The sequence below is a fragment of the Rattus norvegicus genome, chromosome 5 (assembly GCF_036323735.1).
Source record: "Rattus norvegicus strain BN/NHsdMcwi chromosome 5, GRCr8, whole genome shotgun sequence".
Lineage (NCBI taxonomy): Eukaryota > Metazoa > Chordata > Mammalia > Rodentia > Muridae > Rattus > Rattus norvegicus.
The window spans coordinates 105,588,800-105,610,271 of NC_086023.1; the positions used below are offsets into that span (position 1 = coordinate 105,588,800).

Sequence of the window (21,472 nt, forward strand, 5' to 3'; positions counted from 1 at the left end):
TTAACTGGCCAGTGCTTTCCATTGGTTTTATGTTGCTGTCATGATATTATTTTCTTTAAACTGTATATTTAACTATTGCTGATGTAAGGGTGTCTCTGCCTAAAGAAATAGACATATTAATTCATTATTTATAGTGATTCAAGAAGGAATGTGCTAGAAAAACTCTGAGTCTCTAAAGATTTATATTTAAGGTCATTTTCTGAGTTTCCCGGTTTTTCCCCCCCTGAAGTTCTTCTTTTTTTAATAGCAATACTGAAACCTAAGATTAACGAGTGTATTATGCTGTCTCTGTGTTTATTTGATACGTAAACACCTGTCTTTCCCATCTTAAGGCTAGGCTAAAGAAATGAAGCCTTTAACCTAGCCCCTCATTCCAGCAAACAGAAGGCTAGTCAGAAGAATATGGGAAGCCAGTAGCTGTCGTCTTCCCTCAAGACGCTTACTAACTTCAGTTGGTTGAGGCTAAGGTAAGCTACAGGCTGCAGGATCTTTCCCGCAGTGTTGAGGATTGACTCCAGGACTCTCTACATTCAAAGCTTTACCATTGAGCCAAAGCCCCAGCCAGACTATGGAATCTAAAATAAAGCAGAAAAGAAAAAGAAAGAAGAAAAGAAAACACAGTATTTTATGCCTTTAACAGTTGTAGTTTACAGGTTGGGGATTTAGCTCAGTGGTAGAGCGCTTGCCTAGCAAGCGCAAGGCCCTGGGTTCAGTCCTTAGCTCTGCCAAAAAAAACAAAAACAAAAACAAAAAAAAAAAACCAAAACCAGTTGTAGTTTAAGGAAGGGATATGCAGTGTTTTGCATTTCATAGGCCACTAAAATTTCAAAAACAATTCAGAAACAGTTGCAGGAAGGAAGGGAGTAAAGAAAATGGACACGGTATTTTTTTTATTGTCTACCTAAGCATATTAATAAAATAAATTACATGAAATATTATTGATTTGTTAGACAATGTGGGTTTAATACTAAAGGGTATGGTGGATTCAATGTAAGAAACAACTCATGTGTATTAATCTACCCCCTCCTCATACCAGTCTTGGGGAGTCACAGGACAACAGGGGATGTTTTTCAGCTGGGGAAGGTCTGGTACTAGCACATATCAGTTCTAATACACACAGGGTTCAGTATTGTTCCAACTCTACCAACTTGTTTGTTTGCTTGTTTTTCGCTCAGGAAATAAGGTGAAAGTCACTTGAAAAGGCAAAAATTCAGCTGTAATTTTTCAAAAGAAAAACAAACAAAAAAAACCATACATATGGTTCCTGACAGAGTAACTTGAGTCCCTACTGTTTTCTCATTATTTTGCATATTCAAATAATGGACTGCAATGGACTGGTCTGCTCCATTCCAGTCTTTTTCCTTGAGTCAAAAGAAGAAAGAAATAGAAAGGATGCTGTCATGTGCTGTCTGAGGGTCCCAGGTTTTCTCCTAGGTAAGCAGCATCTCCTCTAGTGCCAGGCCAAGGAGAGAGGGGGAAAGGGGATGCTACAAGGACAAAGCAGAAGATTGAGTTCAGGAGACAGTGAGTGAATCCTAACATAGAGAACAGCCAGGCCACAGTGTGCCTTGCAGGCCATGAGCAGGAACAAGGACCATAGCTTTTGTTTGAGAAAGATAGTTGTGGTGGCCACATGGAGTGAAGAAGACAGGAGCCTAGAATTTATACTCATAGACACTGGGAATCCAACAGAAGCAAAAGCAGTAACATCCAAAAGGAGGCATCCCCCTAGAAGACTACAGAATTGTTGGGATGAAATCTACCCATGGGATCCTTTATCTTGAAACTCAAAGATCTCTAGAGCTCCTATTAGGTCCGAGGGCTTAGGTCCCCCTGCTGATATTAGAGCCAGAACGTGGCACCAGGTAAGTGGCCAGAAAATGCTGGTGGGATGTAAGGTGTGCAAGAGTGACTAATTTTTCCAAAGGTCTCCTTATTAAAGAGTGTGAGCTGAAGTACAAAATTGTCTTTTTAAAACTGGGGAAGCCATTTTAGAGAAACAAATATATCCATACCCTAAAAGAACTAAGAGTGTCTTCCTGCGAAGTGAAAATCCGGAACCATTCTCTCTGAAGAGGTTCCCATAGTTTCAGACGGATCCCTCTCCTCTCTTTTGGTAAAATTGTCCAAGGCGGTCTAAGGAAATCACTTTTTGTACTTTCTGCTGATTATTGCAACCTAAGGCTATAGTGTTTTTTCCTGTTTGGTCATTAACTTGCCTGTTCCGTCACCAAAAGAGCCTATTAAGCTTTTCAGATTCATGTCCCAGTCATAAATCTTTCCAGGATATCAGCAAGTACCTTTGCCCTCCTTCTCACTATCCTCACACCATCTAATTTGGGTTGCACATGTGGGGTTCCCTTGGCAAACAGCTGGATCTCCAATGAAGATGTAGCACTGAGGGTCTACACTTAAGTCACCCGCTAGGGTGGATGCCCATTGTGGTCATCAGAAGAGAAACCATTTTCAGTACAAAACTGTAAGTTCAGAAATTTAATTTACTTGAAACGTGATGAAAAAAGTCACAACTTTTAGAAAGAAGCCTGCAATACATGTAATATAAATTGTCTTGTGACTCTGACTAGTAGGGAGTCAGGTTGTTAATGAGTCAGGCACTGGAGTCCTCGGGTATCGTTCTCCATCTCCTAATTATGAGCAAGCAGTCTCTGTCATACACAAAGCTATTCATACAGCTTTAGCACAAAGCTACGTTAGCCTTGCCTCACAACATAGGCTTTCCTGGCAAGAGCATCAAACAGGTATTTATGTTCAAAATCATATGGTTCCTTTTTCATAATAATTTTGGACATCTACCCCTTTTACTTTCCTCCTTTCTTCCTCAAAACTGACTTCCAAGGCATAAACATCTCTTCAGCTTTAGCAAAGAGGAAAAATGAGATTTTTCATTCTGACCCGTGTGCCAACTACTGCCTTGTTTATCTATGCTAGATAGTGCTGGCCCCACCTATTTCACCGATAAGAAAACTGAGTACAAAAACCTAAAGGTGGTGTGAATTCCTGTGTATTCAGTTCTTCTTGCAAACAAATCATATTAAAATATGCAGTACAGATTATGTTCCACGTCGTTTGAGCTATGTTTTGGCCTCTTTTGGCAGGCACCTCCCCAACATGCTGAGTGATTTCCACAGTTTCTAAACCAAGTTCATGAGAGTTCACAGCTTGTACCGTATTTCATCGATCCTAAGATACACAGTTTTGTTTTGTTTCCCCCTGACTTTGGAAACTTGGATGTACTTATAATTGATAGCAGGTCATAGTTGAGTAGGTGGCATTTCTTTTAAAAACTTATAATGTTATATAAAACAATAGTGTGACTACAACCTTTGGCACCTTCCATCTCATAGACTACTATTTCTGGATTTTTCCAATATCTAACTGATAAGAAACAAAGGTTCCAGCAGAGAAATATGATCGTGTAGCCTTCCCATTGCTTCTCTGTACCCTCCTTTGGTGCATATTTTATTTATTAATGAATTTATGTATTTATTTATTGCCCCTCTCTCTTGATCTAGAGAATGGAAAGTCTCTATTTGGAACTTATGGGGGCCATTCTCAAAGCCCTCTAACTATCTTACAGTCTCTGTGTGCCTCAGTTTTCCCATCTGCAAGCTAGTATAGTGCAGTGGCTGCTGTTTCTCCACTTCCAAATCTCCCAGGAACTTGCTGCACTTAAGAATACCTTGGTCTGGTTGATTTGTAAGTGATCCATGTGACCCCCCAAATACACCAACTCTGACAGCTCTTGACAACTGGCTGATATGGAACCACTGTGATAACTTGCCTACAATATTCTGCATTCTATGACCATTACATAGGTGTTAATATCATCCACATCCAAAATCATAATGATGTCAAATAAAATGACTCATGAAACAGCTAGCACAGGATCTTACATGGGTAGCAAGCACCAAGGAAACATCAGTAGTTGTTATTTTCCCACCTTAGAGGCTGAAACATGTCCACCTCATTCTCAGAACTACCCTTGATTCCAAACAGCCAACAGCTTTGGTTACTAACAGCTTTCCTGTCAACCTTAGAGAGTAGGGATGAGAGAAATAATGTTTATTCTTTTACTTGGAGGTGGGGTTCTGGGGTTCACTGAGACCAAGAAGCATAAGACAGAAGAAAAATGAAGGATAGCCCAAGAAAGTTATCCTTTGAATCTGCTTCTAAATGCCTGCCTCATTCAAGGTTTTCAACTCTCTCCTTCCTCAAAGCACCTTGAAAACTCTGGATTGAACATGTCTGTCCGTCTGCTGTCACCCCCACCCCCACCTCAACCAAGAACTTCAGTTCCTATTGATCTGAGGACAAGCTCAGATAGAGATCCCAAGTAATTCAGATGTGTAGCCAGACTTAAAAACAAAACAAAACAAAGCAAAACCCACCACCAACAAATTGCTCTAGAGAAAATTGAAAAGATGTACAACGCCTTCCCCTCCTAGAAGAATAGTTTCAACATTGAGAAATCTTTGTAGTATCCCTTCTTTAACTCTAAAAGTCCATGAGTCTCATGGCCTACAACAGTGGTCATGCGCTGGTTCCAGTAGCTCATCTGGTAGACAGGAATGGACTGTGTCTATGAATGTTGGGATTGCACGTCAGACAGAAGGGCAGTCCATAGTGTGAAGATGACTATCTTCACATGTAACAGTGTGCAAAGAAAGCATCAGAACTTGCCCACTTATGAAATCTGTAGTGTAATAACAAAACTTCTCATTTGAATTGGTAAATGTTTTATTAAAAAAAAATAAGAGGCTGTGGACAGAAGAAAACTTTTGGTACAAGATAGAAATTAGCGCCTTCCTCAGTATTACTTGAAGAAACAAATAAAGCAGGCACTCCGATGCCTCCGGTCTTCTGAATATACTTGTCATTTAAACCTTTTGTTTTCCTTTTTCCTCAATGGCCACTGTGTCAGATTCAATATTTTGGATGTTTCACTGCTGTCCTCTGGCAGCTGAGCTTAATTCCGGTCTGGATGACTAACTCTTACCGAGCCGTATCTCATTTAATCAGACAGGGAGGCTAAGCTGCTCTTATCTGTTATTGAAATAGTTGTAAGATTAATTCCTCACTTATTCCTTGGCAGCAACTTCCTCTCCTCTTCTTTTTCCCAAATGTCCATATACTTTTAGTGCCCCTAGGGGTACTGTGAGCTTCAAATGAATAGTAAACGTACCTGAACACTGTGACCCAAACGCATCATGCTCCACACAAATGCTTTCACTGGCTCTGGCTGTGACTCACTCTAGGCTCAATACTTCAGCTGGAACTCAAGGCTCTATCAGACACCATCGCCCCCTCACCCACAGCTTTCTTCCTTAGAGTATCTGGGCACACATAGCCACACTGCAGTGTGGAAAACCAGCTGTGTGTCATGTCAACAGTAAAAGGAGCACTTTTAGGGTACGAACTGGAAGAGTGGGAGGTGGGTGGCAGAAAGGAGGCACCCTGCTAAGGAGAACACATGGCAGAATGGAATGTGTGAGTGTGAATACACATGTCTATGCTATGGACAGATGAAGGAGACTTGGGGAAAGAGACATGTTTTATACTGATGTTAGGGAGCAGGGCTACAAAGGGATTGGAGCCCCAAATATTTTTTTTGGATCTGGAAATGTTAAGTGAAAGTGTTGACAAGGCTTTCATTTGAATGAGTGGAATGGCTAGAGATTGGTAAAGCTGTCCCTTTGTAAATCACCAGCAAACACAAGACAGTGCTGGAGAAAGGGAAAAGGTCAAGAGGAGCATCAGACCACAGGGTGGGGGTTAGGAGGTGTGGGAGGAGGCAATACTGGGAAAACCCTTCAGAGATTCCAGCACTTACCAGTAAGGATGAGTAAGAAAAAACAGAGGGAGGGACAGGCAAGCTGTGGCTGCCAGCGAGCACATAGCACAGCAAGATGTGAGCAAGGTCAGAGGATGTGGGGAATGACAGGGGCCAGATGAGTGGCAGGGGAGCCTAGTCAGTCAGAAGTGGGCAAAGCTGTATTGCACCACAGGACGGAAATTCAGGGGTGCTGAGGAAGTGGGTACAGGAGTGTGGATTAGCCTTTCCAAAAGCCTTGAAGTGAAAGACCTGCAGGCAAGAGTCAGCAGGCTACTAACACTAAGGACGTGGAAAGGCATGACCAGACCAGACCAGAAGGCAAAGTGCGAGCAGGAACAGGGAGGTAAAAATGAACTTGGTTTTAATAAAAAGAGGAGGACGTGCTTTCGTCTTAATAGCTCGAAGAATACTGATAGCAGCCATGTGTGAAATTGATTTCTGAGCCTAGCACCAGAGATGGTAAGACTGTGAGGCCATGCAGTAGTAAACCATGATTTAACGCCTTCACTCTCTCTGCTTATTACAAAGCAGGCTTTTAAAACGATGCCTGGGGTGAACCCCAGAAACCTTGATATTGTCTGTGGCCAGCATCCATTTTAATATATTTCTGAGGCAGTTCCGTGACTATAATATGACTTCACACATTAATCTATTAACATGTCCTGTTTCTAAGTGTTCTGTTCGATGCACATAAATATTATCACTCTATTAAATAATATCAAATGATGCTTGAAAGATTGTGCATCTTGCTGGAAATATAAAGGTGATAGGCTCCAAATGCTTCTATGTTGAGAGCAAAATACCAGCTGTATAAAGTCTCAGAGCATCTGCTCCAGGTTGTCAAACACTGAGGAACCTTATGAGAATCGCAAATAGAACACCCTATTGTATTTCACACATGAATAAACATTTGCCAAATGTTTTACCTAATAGCTCCTTGGTATTGTTATTGAATTTACAAACAATAGAAGACTGTCTCACCTCCCATATGCACAATACTAAATAAAAGTTTCAGTTATGATTTTTTTTCAAAAAAATTGCCAACAATACTTGGAATTTAGCCAACTCAAAAAGTAAGGAAAACTTCTATTGACCCTGACTGGAAAGACATGAGGGAAAAGTGCTGTATTTGTCACTAACTGTTGTTAGTGTTTCCTCACTCAGTCTAAGTAGACACATGCTGTTTATTATGGTGACGGCGAGTTATAATGGGCTAGGAAAAATTCATCCATTTAGAGAAACAAATTACATTTGACAAATTTAAAAGTTGCAGAGTTAACACACTCTGTTCCACATGAGAAAGAGAAGAAAAATGGCAAGGTGTTATTCTCCTGCATTTCCTTAACTAGAGAATGCACGGTGACATTGCCGTGGTTCTAACAAAGCATCATCTAGCAGCAGTGTCCAAGCTCTCAGGATAAATGGCTTAATATGAGAGGAACATATCTGTAAAACTAACACATAATTAAAAAATTACTTCTGAGGTCACACAGTAGAAAATGACAATAGCAGCTTCTATACTGATATAAAAAAACATTAATTCGTGAATATTGTTAGGACTCCGTGTAATAGAAAGATTCACAAGACAACATTGTTCTCTAACACTTCGATTAGAATTAAGTCAATTGGAAATGGCAAACCAGAAAGCAAATCTGACTTTTATACATTCATCTGGATGGCCTTGCTTGCAAGTGCTTATTGGTGTTCAAAGAATTAAATCATAAACATTTATTAATTAAATCTATGTAGTATAATTATGCATTTATTTTATGTTTTAGAAGTTATTTTAATGTCTTCCATAGGTTCTGGGTAAAGAAAATGCATAAAGAAAAGAATCCCAATAGAAACTAAGTTTCAAGAATCACATTGTTAAAAAACTTAAGAATGAAGCCATAAGACCACCCATCTCTTAAATTTCACTTAGCAATTATACCACCCAATATTCATTGATATATTACTGCTTTATCTTTAAAGCAGTCTTTATAGCAACTCTGTGAGTTAAACCAAGGAAATGTTTGAGTTCTGTTTTGTAGATCAGAAAAAAATGATTTGTAAACATGCATAAGTACAATAATCTAATTTAGAATCCCAGGCATCTTAGAAATTATCTGACTCCAAACTGAGGCACACTGTACTATGCTATTTACAATGTAATGGTGGCTATGTCAAGGTGGACAAATGCATCACAGTGACTGACTGTGACCTGATGCCCAGCCTGTGTCCTTGCTTAAAAGTTTGCCCCACCAGTGTTATCCATGTACACCTTCTGAAATGCTTTAAAAGTTCAAATGTGAATAAAACACACACAACAACAACACATAGAGATACAGAGAGAGAGAGAGAAAGAGAAAGAGAGAGAGAGAGAGAGAGAGAGAGAGAGAGAGAGAGAGAGAGAGAGGAGAGACAGGCAAACATACAGAGTCACACACAATGTCTCTTTGTCTTTGTGTCTCTGTTTCTGTCTCCTCTGTCTCTGTCCCTCTGTATCTGTCTGTCTGTCTGTCTCACACAGACACACAGACACACACACAGACACACACACACACCAGTGAAACACCGATGGTTGGACTTGGTGCCAAGCCCTGGTCAGACACCAGTGTGGAGACTGAATGCTGTGTAGCTCCCATCTACCAGAGGTTTTCAACGATAAGGTTTGCCTCTGAATATCTTAACCTCAGAACTCCAGCATTCGAATATTTAGATGTCATATTACATAGAATCCACTGTTCCCAATCTAGAACCCTTCGTTGGGTCAAGTTTACATTATTTTTTCCTGATTAGTTATGACTTATTTAGTATTCTAAATATTCTGTACTGCACTCATTAGTGTGCTTTCTTTAAAACACCGTTTAGCTTTTTATTGCTTGCAGCCTTTGCCTTTGATTAATCCAGGACCCCATCTATAGCCCGCCAGTGCCAGCACTCTGACCTCCTGAGAGTGTTCTTCCCAGGCGGAGCAGAGGGCGGCCTGTTACTGACTGGGAGGTGATTTGGCATGTACTCACTTGGGACATGGATTCGCCTACATTAAGGAAAAATAGCGTTAGTTGTCATTCAGCTTCAAATGTTTTAGGTAAATTCAGCATCAGTGTAAAGAGATGTGAAGAAGCAGACGTGTGGTTGCCTTTCTTCCCTGTGTCAGGTTTATTCGCATTTTCTCTCATTGCCTCTCTCACCTGAAGCTTGCATTCATTTTCTATCTTTAGAGAAACAGTGGACATATGAACAAGAGAGAAAACTGACAGGCATTATGAATTAGGACCTCAACCACAACTTGCCCTGGCCTGCCTTAGACTCTAGGAATATTTACTGACACTGGGCAGATTTTTAGAGTCCCCCAAGGCACTGGAGGACAACACATTTATCTTTATCCTGGCCTCACAAAGCACAGTTTCTATCAGCAAAGACATGCAATGTGGAGGATCCCAAAGGCTAAGCCAGCTGCAGCATCAGGTCCTAGCATTGGGCCCCAAACCTGCAGGAGCAGCAGAGACTACTTCTATCTGGAGAATAAGAAGTTCACTGGATAAGGGCATGCTAGCCACGTGGTAAAGAAAGAACAGGAAGACACACATCAAGGGAAATTAAAGCAGGTGTGAAGAAGATGAGGGAGATGAAAATCAAAGCAACAAGCTAAATGGGCACACCGTTAAAGGGTCTGGCAGCACCTCGTGTGACCAAGAAGGGTGATGTGTGGTCGGGAGCAGCAGGAATGAATCCAGACCATTTAGGGTCACGTTAGACAAAGATTTTGTATTCCACTTTTGGTAATTTGGACTTTATCCTATTCCCAATGATTCTTAACCTTTTTTTTCCCCCTTGAGAACCTGACGAAAGCTATGAATCTTTTTTCCAGAAGTATAATAATAACACACACATGCCCAAAATGTTGCATAGGGTTTTTGAGCATTCACAGCCCACCTGGAATCCATTATTGGATCCCACCAGCTCTACCTGCTGGCTCTACAGAAAGTCTCTTAGCAAGAAGTGAACAGTTCATCTGTTTTCTACCAAGATAGCTGGCAACGGTATGGAGGGCAGACAGGTGGGAGTAAAAAAAAAAAACGAAATCAGATGGCAGGGTTGGTGCAGAGCACAAGGTGCTGAGGGTAAGACCCAAGCAAAGGGTTTGAAAGAAGTGAGGGTGAAAAACAAAAAGAAAAGGAAAAGAAAAGAAAGGAAAGAAAGAAAGAAAAAGCATCGCTGAACTGGAATAGGTAACCCTGAGTGAATATGAAGGACACTGAACAATTTGTGGTTACTTGTTATTCTCCCCATTAAATTACAGATCCCCTTTTTAGTGTTGCTGCCCCAGCCTGGACTCACAGAAACAAGGGAAAATGGAAGCTAAGCATCCAGGATTTGAACTCCATGTTCATGCAGAAGCCTCGAGTCTATCCAAATACCCAGACTGCAGAGAGCTGGGGAGTAGTGAGTTCTGAGGCTGAGGGATAGCTGCGGGTAGACATGGAAAGGATTAAAGCGCTATGGCAGACACTAGCTCTGGAGAGGAAGCCGTCACAGGCATCCCACAACCTGCTGGTGTCTATCTCATCCTTTCCTGGGGCTTCCCGGCTTCAGATTTGGAATCACTGAGGAAGGTGGCTGGTTTGTTTTCCATTTAGGATGAGGAAGTCCTACTAACACCATGAAGGAGATACTCTGAAGGATTTATTGCCCAAACTGTCAAACTTGCAAACCTGTTTCCACCACCCACTCTTCCCCTGCAACCTGCTTAGAGGCACAGCCACAAGGTAAACAGAGAGTAAAATGCTGTCTATGGAAGGGACAAAGATACAGTGACTAAGAGGACCGATGCTTTTTAAAATTCATTCTTCTGAGCTGTAGGTGCTGAGTTTCACTGGATTTATCTTCCAGCATGGGGGATGAAAAAGATGTTACCTCCTTGAACCAGAGAATTGAAGATGGTCCTTAAACTTCAGAATACCCAGAAATCTTGGTACTAGATCTTTCATATACACCTTCCCTTGTTTCCTTCTTCCTGTGCTCATTCTGTAGTCTACATACACTTTTCAGAGACAAATGTAAAATAAATAACTGAAGGTGTCAAATAAAGCAAAAGTCCAGAGGATTTCCCCATCTATTAAATACATTTTCTGACAACAATAATAATTTAAATTATTACTGTAGGTAATTAAAAACATATCATAGCCTTGCCTTCAAGGGGTTTGGTAGTTCATTTTGGAAGATAATTGCCATATAGAATGATAATCTGGAAGACTAATCAGGCCTGATTTCATGAATCCTACGCTAGCTGCAAATTGGCAGTCTGTTGATAGGACATGGAGTACTTGCAAAGTAGGCAGAATTTTAAAATTTATTATAATAAGTGCTCAGAGCCTGCCATTGAGCCACATCTTCTGAAGAGAATCTAGTGTGAGCAAAGGTGAAAACACAAATGGAAGGAAAGAATGAAAAGAAAAGGAAGAGAGAAAGAAAGAAAACAACAGAGAAAGAAAGAACGAAAGGGGGTTGGGGATTTAGCTCAGTGGTAGAGCACTCGCCTAGCAAGCGCAAGGCCCCGGGTTCGGTCCCCAGCTCCGAGAAAAAGAAAAGAAAAAAAAAAAGCAAAAGAAAGAACGAAAGGAAGGAAGTCCTCTAATATTGAAATGGGCACTAGAGACCTTATCTAATGTGAATATTGGAATGGACCTAAATTACACCCAGAACCCTGTGAAGCTTCACTTAAAATCATTTCACTAGAACTCCTCTGGACTCCAATGGCACAGTGGGTAGTTGAACAAGAGTTGACCAAGTTCTCCTGGGACAACTTGCTTGACAGTGATGTGGTAACTAGTCATCTCTTCCCGTTTCTCTAGTATCAATTCTAATTTGGGCTTTTGTCCATCAAGCCCTGAGCCATATTAATTTCTTAACTTTCCAGTTCCCTCACTGAATCAAAAAATTATTTTTTCCCTTCATCAGGAATGCTTTCTCCATGATTCCAACCCCAACATGTGCTTTCCAGAGCCTCAGATGTTTCCTTAGCACTACAGATGTTTTGTAAATTCATTTCAGCAAAAGTTGCCAGTGCTGCAGAAAATATCTGTGGCTGATTGGACTCACAGTGTGGACAGAGCTTGACTTAGATTAGATGGAAATGGAAACTGAAACTTCTTGCTGGCTCACCAGGAGCTCAAGAATTCACAAAAAAAGGAGCAGAGAAGGAATTTCCTTGAAGGGGGAGTTTCCAATGGGCCTGTTTTGGGGAGTGGGGGTGTCTTGGTGTTGTGCCTACGTACTCTTGTCCCTGGAGACTGCCTTCCTTTTCTCAGTATAGGAAGAAACAATTAGTGATAACAGCAACAGCAAGTAAGAATAGCTTTGCTTTAGAACTCCTGGTAAATTCGCTATTGTTTCCCACCTGAGACGAAATAGCTCCGAGACCTCCAAATAGCGGACGAGCCATAAAGATGATGCATATGATCACAAACACGGGAATGATGGATTTTAAAAATAAGCTGGTGACCCTACAGTGTAACTTTGCTCTCTATGTCTTTGTGAAAGCAATGAAATGGCTGTGTTCAGTCTTGTACTTGAGCAATGAGTAGATTCAGTACTTGAGCTATTACTGTAATGATAATCCAAATTATTATAGTGGACAAAGAAGACCAGGCAAGCATTTTATATGTATGTGTATATATATATATATATATATATATATATACACACACATATATATGAGCTGATACATATATATGATATATTTATATATTTATATTTGTATCTCTATAACTAGCTAGCTATGATCTAGATATTACATGAGATACATAATATATATGCTTATATATTTATCCACACCTGGCTTATAATCTCTATCAGAAAATGCACAATGATTTTAGAAATATTCTACTGGCACCTCGGTGGAGTGTTTGGAATGCCTCCATTAACCAAGTTTGTGCTTTTAAAGTAACAGAATTGGAGAGGAATAAAATATTTGGAAGTATGCCCTCCCTTGAGACAAGCTTACTCAAAGCACTGCATGACCAGTTGCAAACCTCTTGAATGTTGAGCTGTGTTCATATCAGCAATTATTGATTTTTCATCAGCCGCCTGTGAGATTGTGTTCTGGTAGGGCTTTGCAGTGGTTCTCAGCTAGAAGAGTTGTAATCCAGCCTGGTCCTTGGATAGAATACAAAAACATCAGTTTACTATAGTTCTGAAATGCAAATCTTACTGAAGCATTTGACATCGAGCAGACTTGGGGTTTTGTTTCCTAAAACGAAATGAAACCGTCTCGATCCTGTCTCCAAGTTGTTGTTCCAAGAATGGGAAAGAAGCTCAGGACAACTTAATTTTGGAAAAGTAGAAACAACAGCACAAGTTCTTGTCACTTTAGAATGAACTCGTATATGGGTAGACTCTGTTCAAGGGGAGTGGGAAACTGGCAGTTGTGGCTCATGTCTGTTATCGTAGCACTCAGAAGCTAAGGCAGGAGACTGCCAGCAATGAAAGGCAATCTGGGTTGCATAGTGAGTTCAAGGATACCATGGGTTCCAGTGCTGTGACATATGATCTCTCAAAAGTGGGGAAGGGGCCAGAAGGACAAATGACTTGGAGAGGATAAGATGCCTTTAGCCTCAGAGGCCATCAGGGCATGCATGTACACACCCACGTACAAACACAACCACACGTGATCAAAACTAACACAATCTTAAAAAGAGAGATCAAAATGTAAAGTCATTCAGCAATTAAAACAAGGCTCTAAGTGAATATAAAGCCTGCCTCCCTGAGTACATGTGGGGCACTGCATGAGAAAATAACCAGCACATTCCGGAGCTACAGGTCAATGCTCCCACTTTGCAGATGGAAAGATAAAAACATTTCTGTCTCAAAGACATGACCCCAAGCCCAAGTCAAACTGACTTATATCTAGCTAGTGAAGTTGTTGTCCTCCAGGCTGCCATTCTTCTTCCTGTGCATGATACAAGGTATCCAACCTCTATTTTCTTATTTGTAAAATGAGTCATTTTACACAATGACCTGACTCACTGTGAGGACTAAATACAATCCTCTATGAAAATCTTCGTGTTCTTCAGACCTACTTAATACTTCCACTAGCCCTCCAGGCTTGAGTGTAAGATGTCCTACTAGCTTGTGAAAAGGATGAACTTGAATGTGTGCAAAGGCCTACTGAAAGATACGTAGACTGATACCCAAACATTCCGTTGTCCTGGATACCATTTGCACCCTATTATAGAGTTGATTTCTCTCCTCAGTAGCAAGGGACAGACTTCGTGCAGTAGCCTTTCTAAGACTATGCACTCTGTCACTGGCAGTTCATCATATCCCCCAGTAGTGCAGCTGTGATAAGAACCAGATTCTAATTTCCAAAGCAAGGCCAGCAGCAAGTGCTGTCTGTGAAGGCACATGCCTTAGTGTCCATATACCCTGCTCCTTAAGAAGAACATGCAAATGCTAATGGACTGTTCCAAGAACCCAGCTACTGCTTAATGTCTCCAAGCTCCAAGGGCTAGGAGATCACAACCCCTACCACGTACCATTGGCAAGGGAACCTGTATTTCATGTTGTTGAAGAAGCCAAGGATTAGATAGGATTTATAGAGAATGGATTGATGTGTGTAGAAAAGTTAGAATTGCACTCTGCAGATTGTTGTCCCCAAACTAGGTTCACACAGGGATAACGTTTCTGTGGATGGTTTCTCCACTATGTGTGAGCATACCGAGGGAAACTGGTCCTCTTGTCATTGGAGGAGTTGTCCCTCTTAGAATTTTACCGTGCATGACTTCAGTTTGTACAGCCACATGCATGCCTCCAGATGGCTTACCCTACATGCTATGTCTGTCTGAAAGGAGAAGAAAGCCTGGGACTCGGATACCTTCCTGCCGATACCACAATCAGTGTTCTTTCCTCCGGTCTGTAACTCGTTGTGTTGCGTTGGAGACCCTTCTGATGTCTAGAAACCACATTGCTTCAGCTGTTATATTACTTCCACCTTACCAATACCCACGAACCATTTCATCAGCAACTACTTTCATTTTTTCATTTGGTTCTATAAAGTTCAACGTTTGGGAAAAATAGTTTCCAAATACTCTGTCTATGCCTGCTTCTGAACCATTGGAACTTTAGAGACTTCCCTTGCTAATTTGAGCCTCATTTGCCAATACTATAAATCTGGTAACTTATCCAGGTTTGAATTTGGTCTCCAGATAAATTGTGACATAGATCACTCTAAGGTTAAGTTTCTACTGGACAATGAAATGCAGGGAAACTCTTACCTGATTTGACCCAAGTACTTAACTGTTATAGCTGTTCACCTGAGATTTTGTTAGTATAATTGGTTCTAGAATTTACTATAGAATCATAAGATGGAAACCATGCTTAGATAAGCCAGTAGTGGCAGGAAATGACGTCATTTGAATGTAGGGAAGTTCTGATATTCATCACAGGTATATAATGATCTTCCACCACAGTTTGTATTCCACTTGCGTGGTGTTATTTTATGCTTTAGACTTGTTGACTGGCCTGGAGCAATGGATCAATACTGTTGGATGATTGATTGCTGAGTTTTCCACCAAAAAGTAAACATTGCTTCATAAAACATTTCATTTAAAAGTCAATGCATGGTACCAAAAACCTAGGAACGGAATTTTTCTAATGAGAAATTTTATAAATATACTCACATTTTATACTTTCATAGAACCATGATTTGTGCCTTCCTTCTCTTATTTGCTTGATTTGTCTAATACTGGCAAAAAAAAAAACCCAAACAGATGTTCACTGACCATTCGTATTCATCTAATAACCAAAATAAAATAAATACTCCAATGGAAAATGGACTATTCCCTCTACTCAATAGCCATTGGCTTAAAAATTGTTCTTTCAAAATTTTGTGAATGCATATAATGTATTAAGATAAACTCCATCTTTCCCTCTACTACCCACTCTTCTCAGACACCTCTCCAACTTCATCTTCTTTCAATAGCCACCAAGGCCTGTTAGTGCTACCCATGTGCACAAACATGCTGGACAGCATGCGCTAGAGCACTGGTTGTCTGCAACCCGTCATCCTGAGGGGGAAAAGTGAGACTCCCACTTTCAGTAGGCATCGACTGTCGCTATCCCCTCGGCTAGTGAGCCGTATCCCACTTTGTGATGCATTAGTTACTGGCTTCATTTTGTGAAGGTCTCAAGCTGGGACTCTACCTACCATAAGTTTATGAGGGTAGAGGCCCTGTCATGCCCAGAAAGCATTATTTTCCAGCAATCTTCCCCAACCTGTGGCTCTAAAATTTCTGCTTTTTCTTCCATGGGGGTTCCTGAGTCTTGGTGTGGAGGGTTGGCGATTACAGATATCCCATCATTTATGGCTGAGCACTCCACTTTGATCAGCTCTGGGTCTCTCTACTTACCACTATCAGATGTACAAGAAAAGCTTATCAGATGGGGGATGAGAATTGCACTAATCTAGTGATATAGTGAACCCTTTGGCTGTGATAATTTTCCTACTGGTGAAACATTGACCTAAAGGCAATTTCATAGTTGTTACTTAGACCTGTCGCTGGTGTTACTAGTTAAGGTCATGGCCCCATCTGCCTCTGTTACTGAAATGTGTATCCTGTTTTCAGGGCCAATCTCATGACCACTGTGTTTAATGGTGAGCTTGACTCTCCAAAACACTGAAATGAAAACTTTGCATGTGTGTGGTTAAGAACTGAAGTGCAGCCCGTGGGCTGTATTGAAGTCTAGACTTTTGGTTTCAAATGGAGCCAGTATTGCTTTTAGCAGCCCATCCCCTCCCATCATTTTTTTCAGCAAGCTTCAGTTTTCCATAAATATAGAACTCAAATTTTATACATCGAAAACAATACTGCTTAAGTGGGCAACTCAGGGTGAGTCACAGAACAAGAGATTACGCTAGAAAAGGGGGTGCCTGTTTGCAGAAGCACAAAACCAATGGACCTTTCATGAAAAAATGAAGCCCTGTAGCTGGATCTACAGCTGAGCCCATAGTAAAATAAAAAGTCTTCTCTGAGGCACAATCTATAACCATCTCCTCCATCCTCTCAATATTCTGGTCTCAGCAGGGAGAAATCCCTTGTTCTGCATATCCATCTGAACCAAACGGAACCAGAAAGGCTAGCCAGCAGGCCCTTTGCCAACAGCAGAGTTACTCCAAAGTCAGGCAGAGATTTTAGAATTTTGCCATTTGGATCGCTGTGGTGGTTCAAATGCTCTTAAGCCAGTTTAGAACCATGGTTCTTCATCTTAGACTTTTAATTATGCGCTCGGGGGTTAATAGTTGTATACAGATCCATGTCGGCGTGCATTTATGAGAGTGTTTATATGTTGTCTGTATATGGTTCCATTTTTGTGTATTACATAATAATTTAATCAACCTAAAACACTAGGCTAAAAAAGAATATGCTGGCAACAAGTGACAAGGGCTGCAAATTTAAGAGAGAAATAAACAAAAGTTGAATCAGGCCAGACCCAAAAGCTGCTTATGTTGAAGACTGTCTTAAAGACAGCAATAAGCAAATATTTTGGATTTTAAATGGTCTGGAAGGAATTGCTCAAATGCTGTTTCTGAAAAAGGAGGAAAATCACTTTCTCTAACATTAAACACAAACGCAGTTGAAATGAACTGTGTTTATCCTATGTACTAAATGAGAACTTGGAATTCCTCCTTTGAGAAGGAGATCTGGGCCTTCCTTCTAAAGCAACGCATGATCTCTGACAGAGAAATGTGGGCATTTACTATGTGTAACTGTGATGATGCTCGTAACTCAAAATGTGGTAAGAATATAGTCAGGGAAGCATCATTGTAGACTTTCAACTGTTGCCTTTGAGAAGACACTTGAAACAGCAATGGTGGAGCTCAAAGGGATCCAATTATAGCAGTGATTCTCAACCTGTGGGTCTCGACCCCTCCAGCAAACCTCTATCTCCAAAACTATGATTCACAGCAGTAGCAAAATTACAGCTAGGAAGTAGCAACAGAAATAATTTTATTTATGGCTGGGGTCACCATAGCATGAGGCACTGTATTAAAGAGTCACAACATTAGGATGGGTTGAGAGTCAATGATTTACAGCAAAACACACCACTCTCCATCATTCTCTCAGTGTTCAGAGAGGGACACCGCACTGAGTGGTTAAGCCTCACCACACATGGAAACAGCTCACATTCAACTGTACAAGTTGGATAATTAACATTTTTTTGCCCTTTTACTTTCATATTTGGATCTCATCAAAGTTGACTCACTTCAGTTACTTTGTGAACCACAACACGTGTGAGACTTCTTCCACTTCAGTCACAGTGTATTTGAGTAAGATATGGAAAACTACTTTGTAAAAATGTATATTTGTTACAGAAGTAGTTCTTCAGGAACCCACTCTATCTTTCTCTCCAGCCCCCCACCCAGGAACTAGAGATGGAAGCTAGCACCTTGAACATGCTTGCACGTGTTATGCAAGTACCCTGCCTCTGTAGAGCTGTATTCATAGCCCTCGGTTTACACGGCTTAAAGACAAGGGCTTACCCTGTCACTCGGGGCAGCTTTGAACTCTCTGTAACCCAGGCAGTGCTTGACCTTCTGGTCTACTAATCTTGGGCTCCTAAAAACCTGGGGTTCCAGGCCTGTGCAGTCAAGACCAGCTCAATAAGCCTATCATCCACTCACAGAGGACAAATACAATTGTGTCACAAAATATGTGGAATTTTTTTTGTTTGTTTGTTTTTGTTTTTTGTTTTTTTGCAAAGTTAAGGAAATACTTCAGGAGCATGAGTCTGTGAACTCCTCTCTCACTAGCTAATCTAGTGACTCTGAGTGTCCCTATTGCACTCACTGGACTTTGGAATTCAATTCTTCAGGAAGTAAACAGACTGTGAGGTTACTGATGGGGTTCTGTCACCCATGCTGTATGACTCCAAGTTCTGGCAGCCACCAAAGAAATGCAATGATGCAGGTGGTTTCAGGACACTATTGTGAGAAGCCAGGGATTGCAGGGAAATAATGCCAGCAGAGTACAGTGCCTTAGCTACATTCAACAGAAACAATTCCACCAACCTTACATGCATATTTCCTGTACCTTACGATGCCCAACAGTATGGAGAAACGGTGTGAATATGAAGCAAATAACGTTAAATAAAACTAGGAACAAGGCTTAAATGAGTTTTTTTTTTATTTAGGCCCTAAGTGTCTTTTAATATATACTTGTCGCAAAAATGTTCTTTTTTTTTTTTGTTCTTTTTTTTTTTTTTGGAGCTGGGGACCGAACCCAGGGCCTTGCGCTTCCTAGGCAAGCGCTCTACCACTGAGCTAAATCCCCATCCCCGCAAAAATGTTCTTAAAATTGACCATTTTAACCACTTTTAAGTGCACACAATTTGGTGGCATCAAGAATATTCACATTATTAATGCAACAAACATCACCATCCATCTGTAGAACACTTTCACCTTTCTGAATGGAAATTCTATACCTACTAAAAACATCAACTCTAAGGGTCCTCTGTCCCAGTCCTTAATAACTACTCTTCTATTATCTGTGTCTAGAATATGGCCACCTACAGTACCTTGTGTGATTGGAATCACTCAGTGTATGTCCTGCTGTCCCTAGCTTGTTCACATAGAATAATGTCTTCAAGACTCACCCATGTTGTTCCATGCATGACAGTTTCTTTTCTTTTTTTTTTTTTTTTTTTTTTTTTTTTGGAGCTGGGGACCGAACCCAGGGCCTTGCGCTTCCTAGGCAAGCGCTCTACCACTGAGCTAAATCCCCAACCCTGACAGTTTCTTTTGAAGGCTGACTAACATCCCGTTGCATGCTTCTTTTACATTGTGTGAGCATTCATCTTTGCATGGACATGGAGTTGTTCCTACTTTGGTTTCCTTTTGCCCATGAATTAGCTTTTAATCCTTTTGGTGATTCATTAATGTAAGCTATTTTTAGTATTCACTTTTTAGGATAAGAAAACAGCCATAAAGAATCTATGTAGAAGTTTCTGGAGGCAGGAGGACCTGGAACTAGGATATCCTCCCACTATGTGCTAAATAGATCATATTTTTGGCTTACAACCCTGGACATCCTAGCTCCCCTTTCAATGATTTAGGACTAGAAGTTAAGCATGTGCCAGTTATAACCCTATTTACATTGCTGCAGAAAACAAAATGAATGTTTTACGCCAGCACTAATCTTAAGTTGAAACCATTCAGCTAATCACCTAGATAGGGTATTGGTGTGTGTGTGTGTGTGTGTGTGTGTGTGTGTGTGTGTGTGTGTGTGTGTGTGTGTGATTTAGCTCAGTGGTAGAGCACTTACCTAGGAAGCGCAAGGCCCTGGGTTCGGTCCCCAGCTCCGAAAAAAAAAAAAAGCACTTATGATTTATAAGTTATTTGATTAAAGGCAGTAGGGCATAGAATCCATACCCAAACTCTGACTTTCTAGTGCTGAAGCTTTTGCTAGAAACTACAGGACAAACATTATCTGTAAGGACTGTGAGGTACAACACAAAGACTGGAATATGACAGCAGTTGCCTTTAGAGCAGATGTCCTTCCTCCTGAGAAGCTCAGAGCAAACCAATCCATTTGTTCCAATTAATGTATTAGCAACCTGAGAATGAAATCACCTCATAAAAGAAGTCAGTTGTGTATGCTGTGGTTTTGTTTGGGAAGCTGTGCTGGTGGGTCCATGTCTAACCTCAAGGAGCATCAGTACCTGTGTAGGATAGAGAGTACATAAATGCCAAGCAAGGTGACCTCAGTGCACTCTGTCTCCCTCTCACTTAGATATCTCTTCTTTCAACTTTATTTTCCAATTGGTCTATGAGTGTGATCATTTATCTTGGGTCATTGCCCAGTGGCCATAAAACTCAAATACCCGTCTAGTCAAATAGACATGTACTATTAAAGTGAGAAGAAGAATCAGACATAGACTTTCCTTTTGAGTGTGACTGTCATGGAGAGACAGGCACCCAAGGTTAGGATGAATGTGTACGGGGCAGAAGGGGACATGATGCTGATCAGTCATCTTCTCATTTCTTGCAGAGTTCCAGGACTGCACGCTCAGAGGAAGACCGTGAAGGCCTCTGGGATGCCTGGGGCCCTTGGAGTGAGTGTTCCCGCACCTGTGGCGGAGGTGCCTCCTATTCCCTGAGACGCTGCCTGAGCAGCAAGTAAGTCCTGTCCCCATTGGGGACTTTAAGAGTCAGAGATAGCTAGATTGAATCAAGGATTTGTGAATGGGATTATGCAAAACATCGCGTTGTTCATAAAGAAAATGACGGAAGGGAAAGGAAAGGAAGACACAATAAATTCCATTTTAGAGGCTTTGAGTCATTATGACCGTCTCTAGGTATTTAGATACTGTTACATAACCAACAAACAAATATAATTTCTCAAGAAAATTCCATTGTTTTTATGTAAGGTCTGGAAGAACAAGTTATTATTTGAAATGGTTCTAGACTCACTAGTTAAGATATGGAACTCTTTGTAGAATGTGTGAGTTATGAAGATAATAATAACCTCAACATTCCACTGTTGCCAGACAGTTTGCCAATGAGTGATATGTTGGCTTTGCTGTTATAGGCTTTCTAGATAGTTCTTAAGGCTGTTGAGTTCAGTAAATGACGGA

General features: G+C 40.9%; 1 protein-coding gene across 6 annotated transcripts in view; it reads left to right on the top strand.

Annotated features, from left to right (window-relative positions):
- Adamtsl1 (ADAMTS-like 1) overlaps positions 1-21,472 on the top strand; it is a 955,322-nt gene that overhangs the window by 578,329 nt on the left and 355,521 nt on the right. For all 6 annotated transcript variants that reach the window (XM_039111084.2, XM_039111080.2, XM_039111079.2 and 3 more), the window contains one exon: positions 20,887-21,014. In XM_039111084.2, the coding sequence (XP_038967012.1) occupies positions 20,887-21,014 (128 nt within the window). The remainder of the gene's footprint in view (positions 1-20,886; positions 21,015-21,472) is intronic.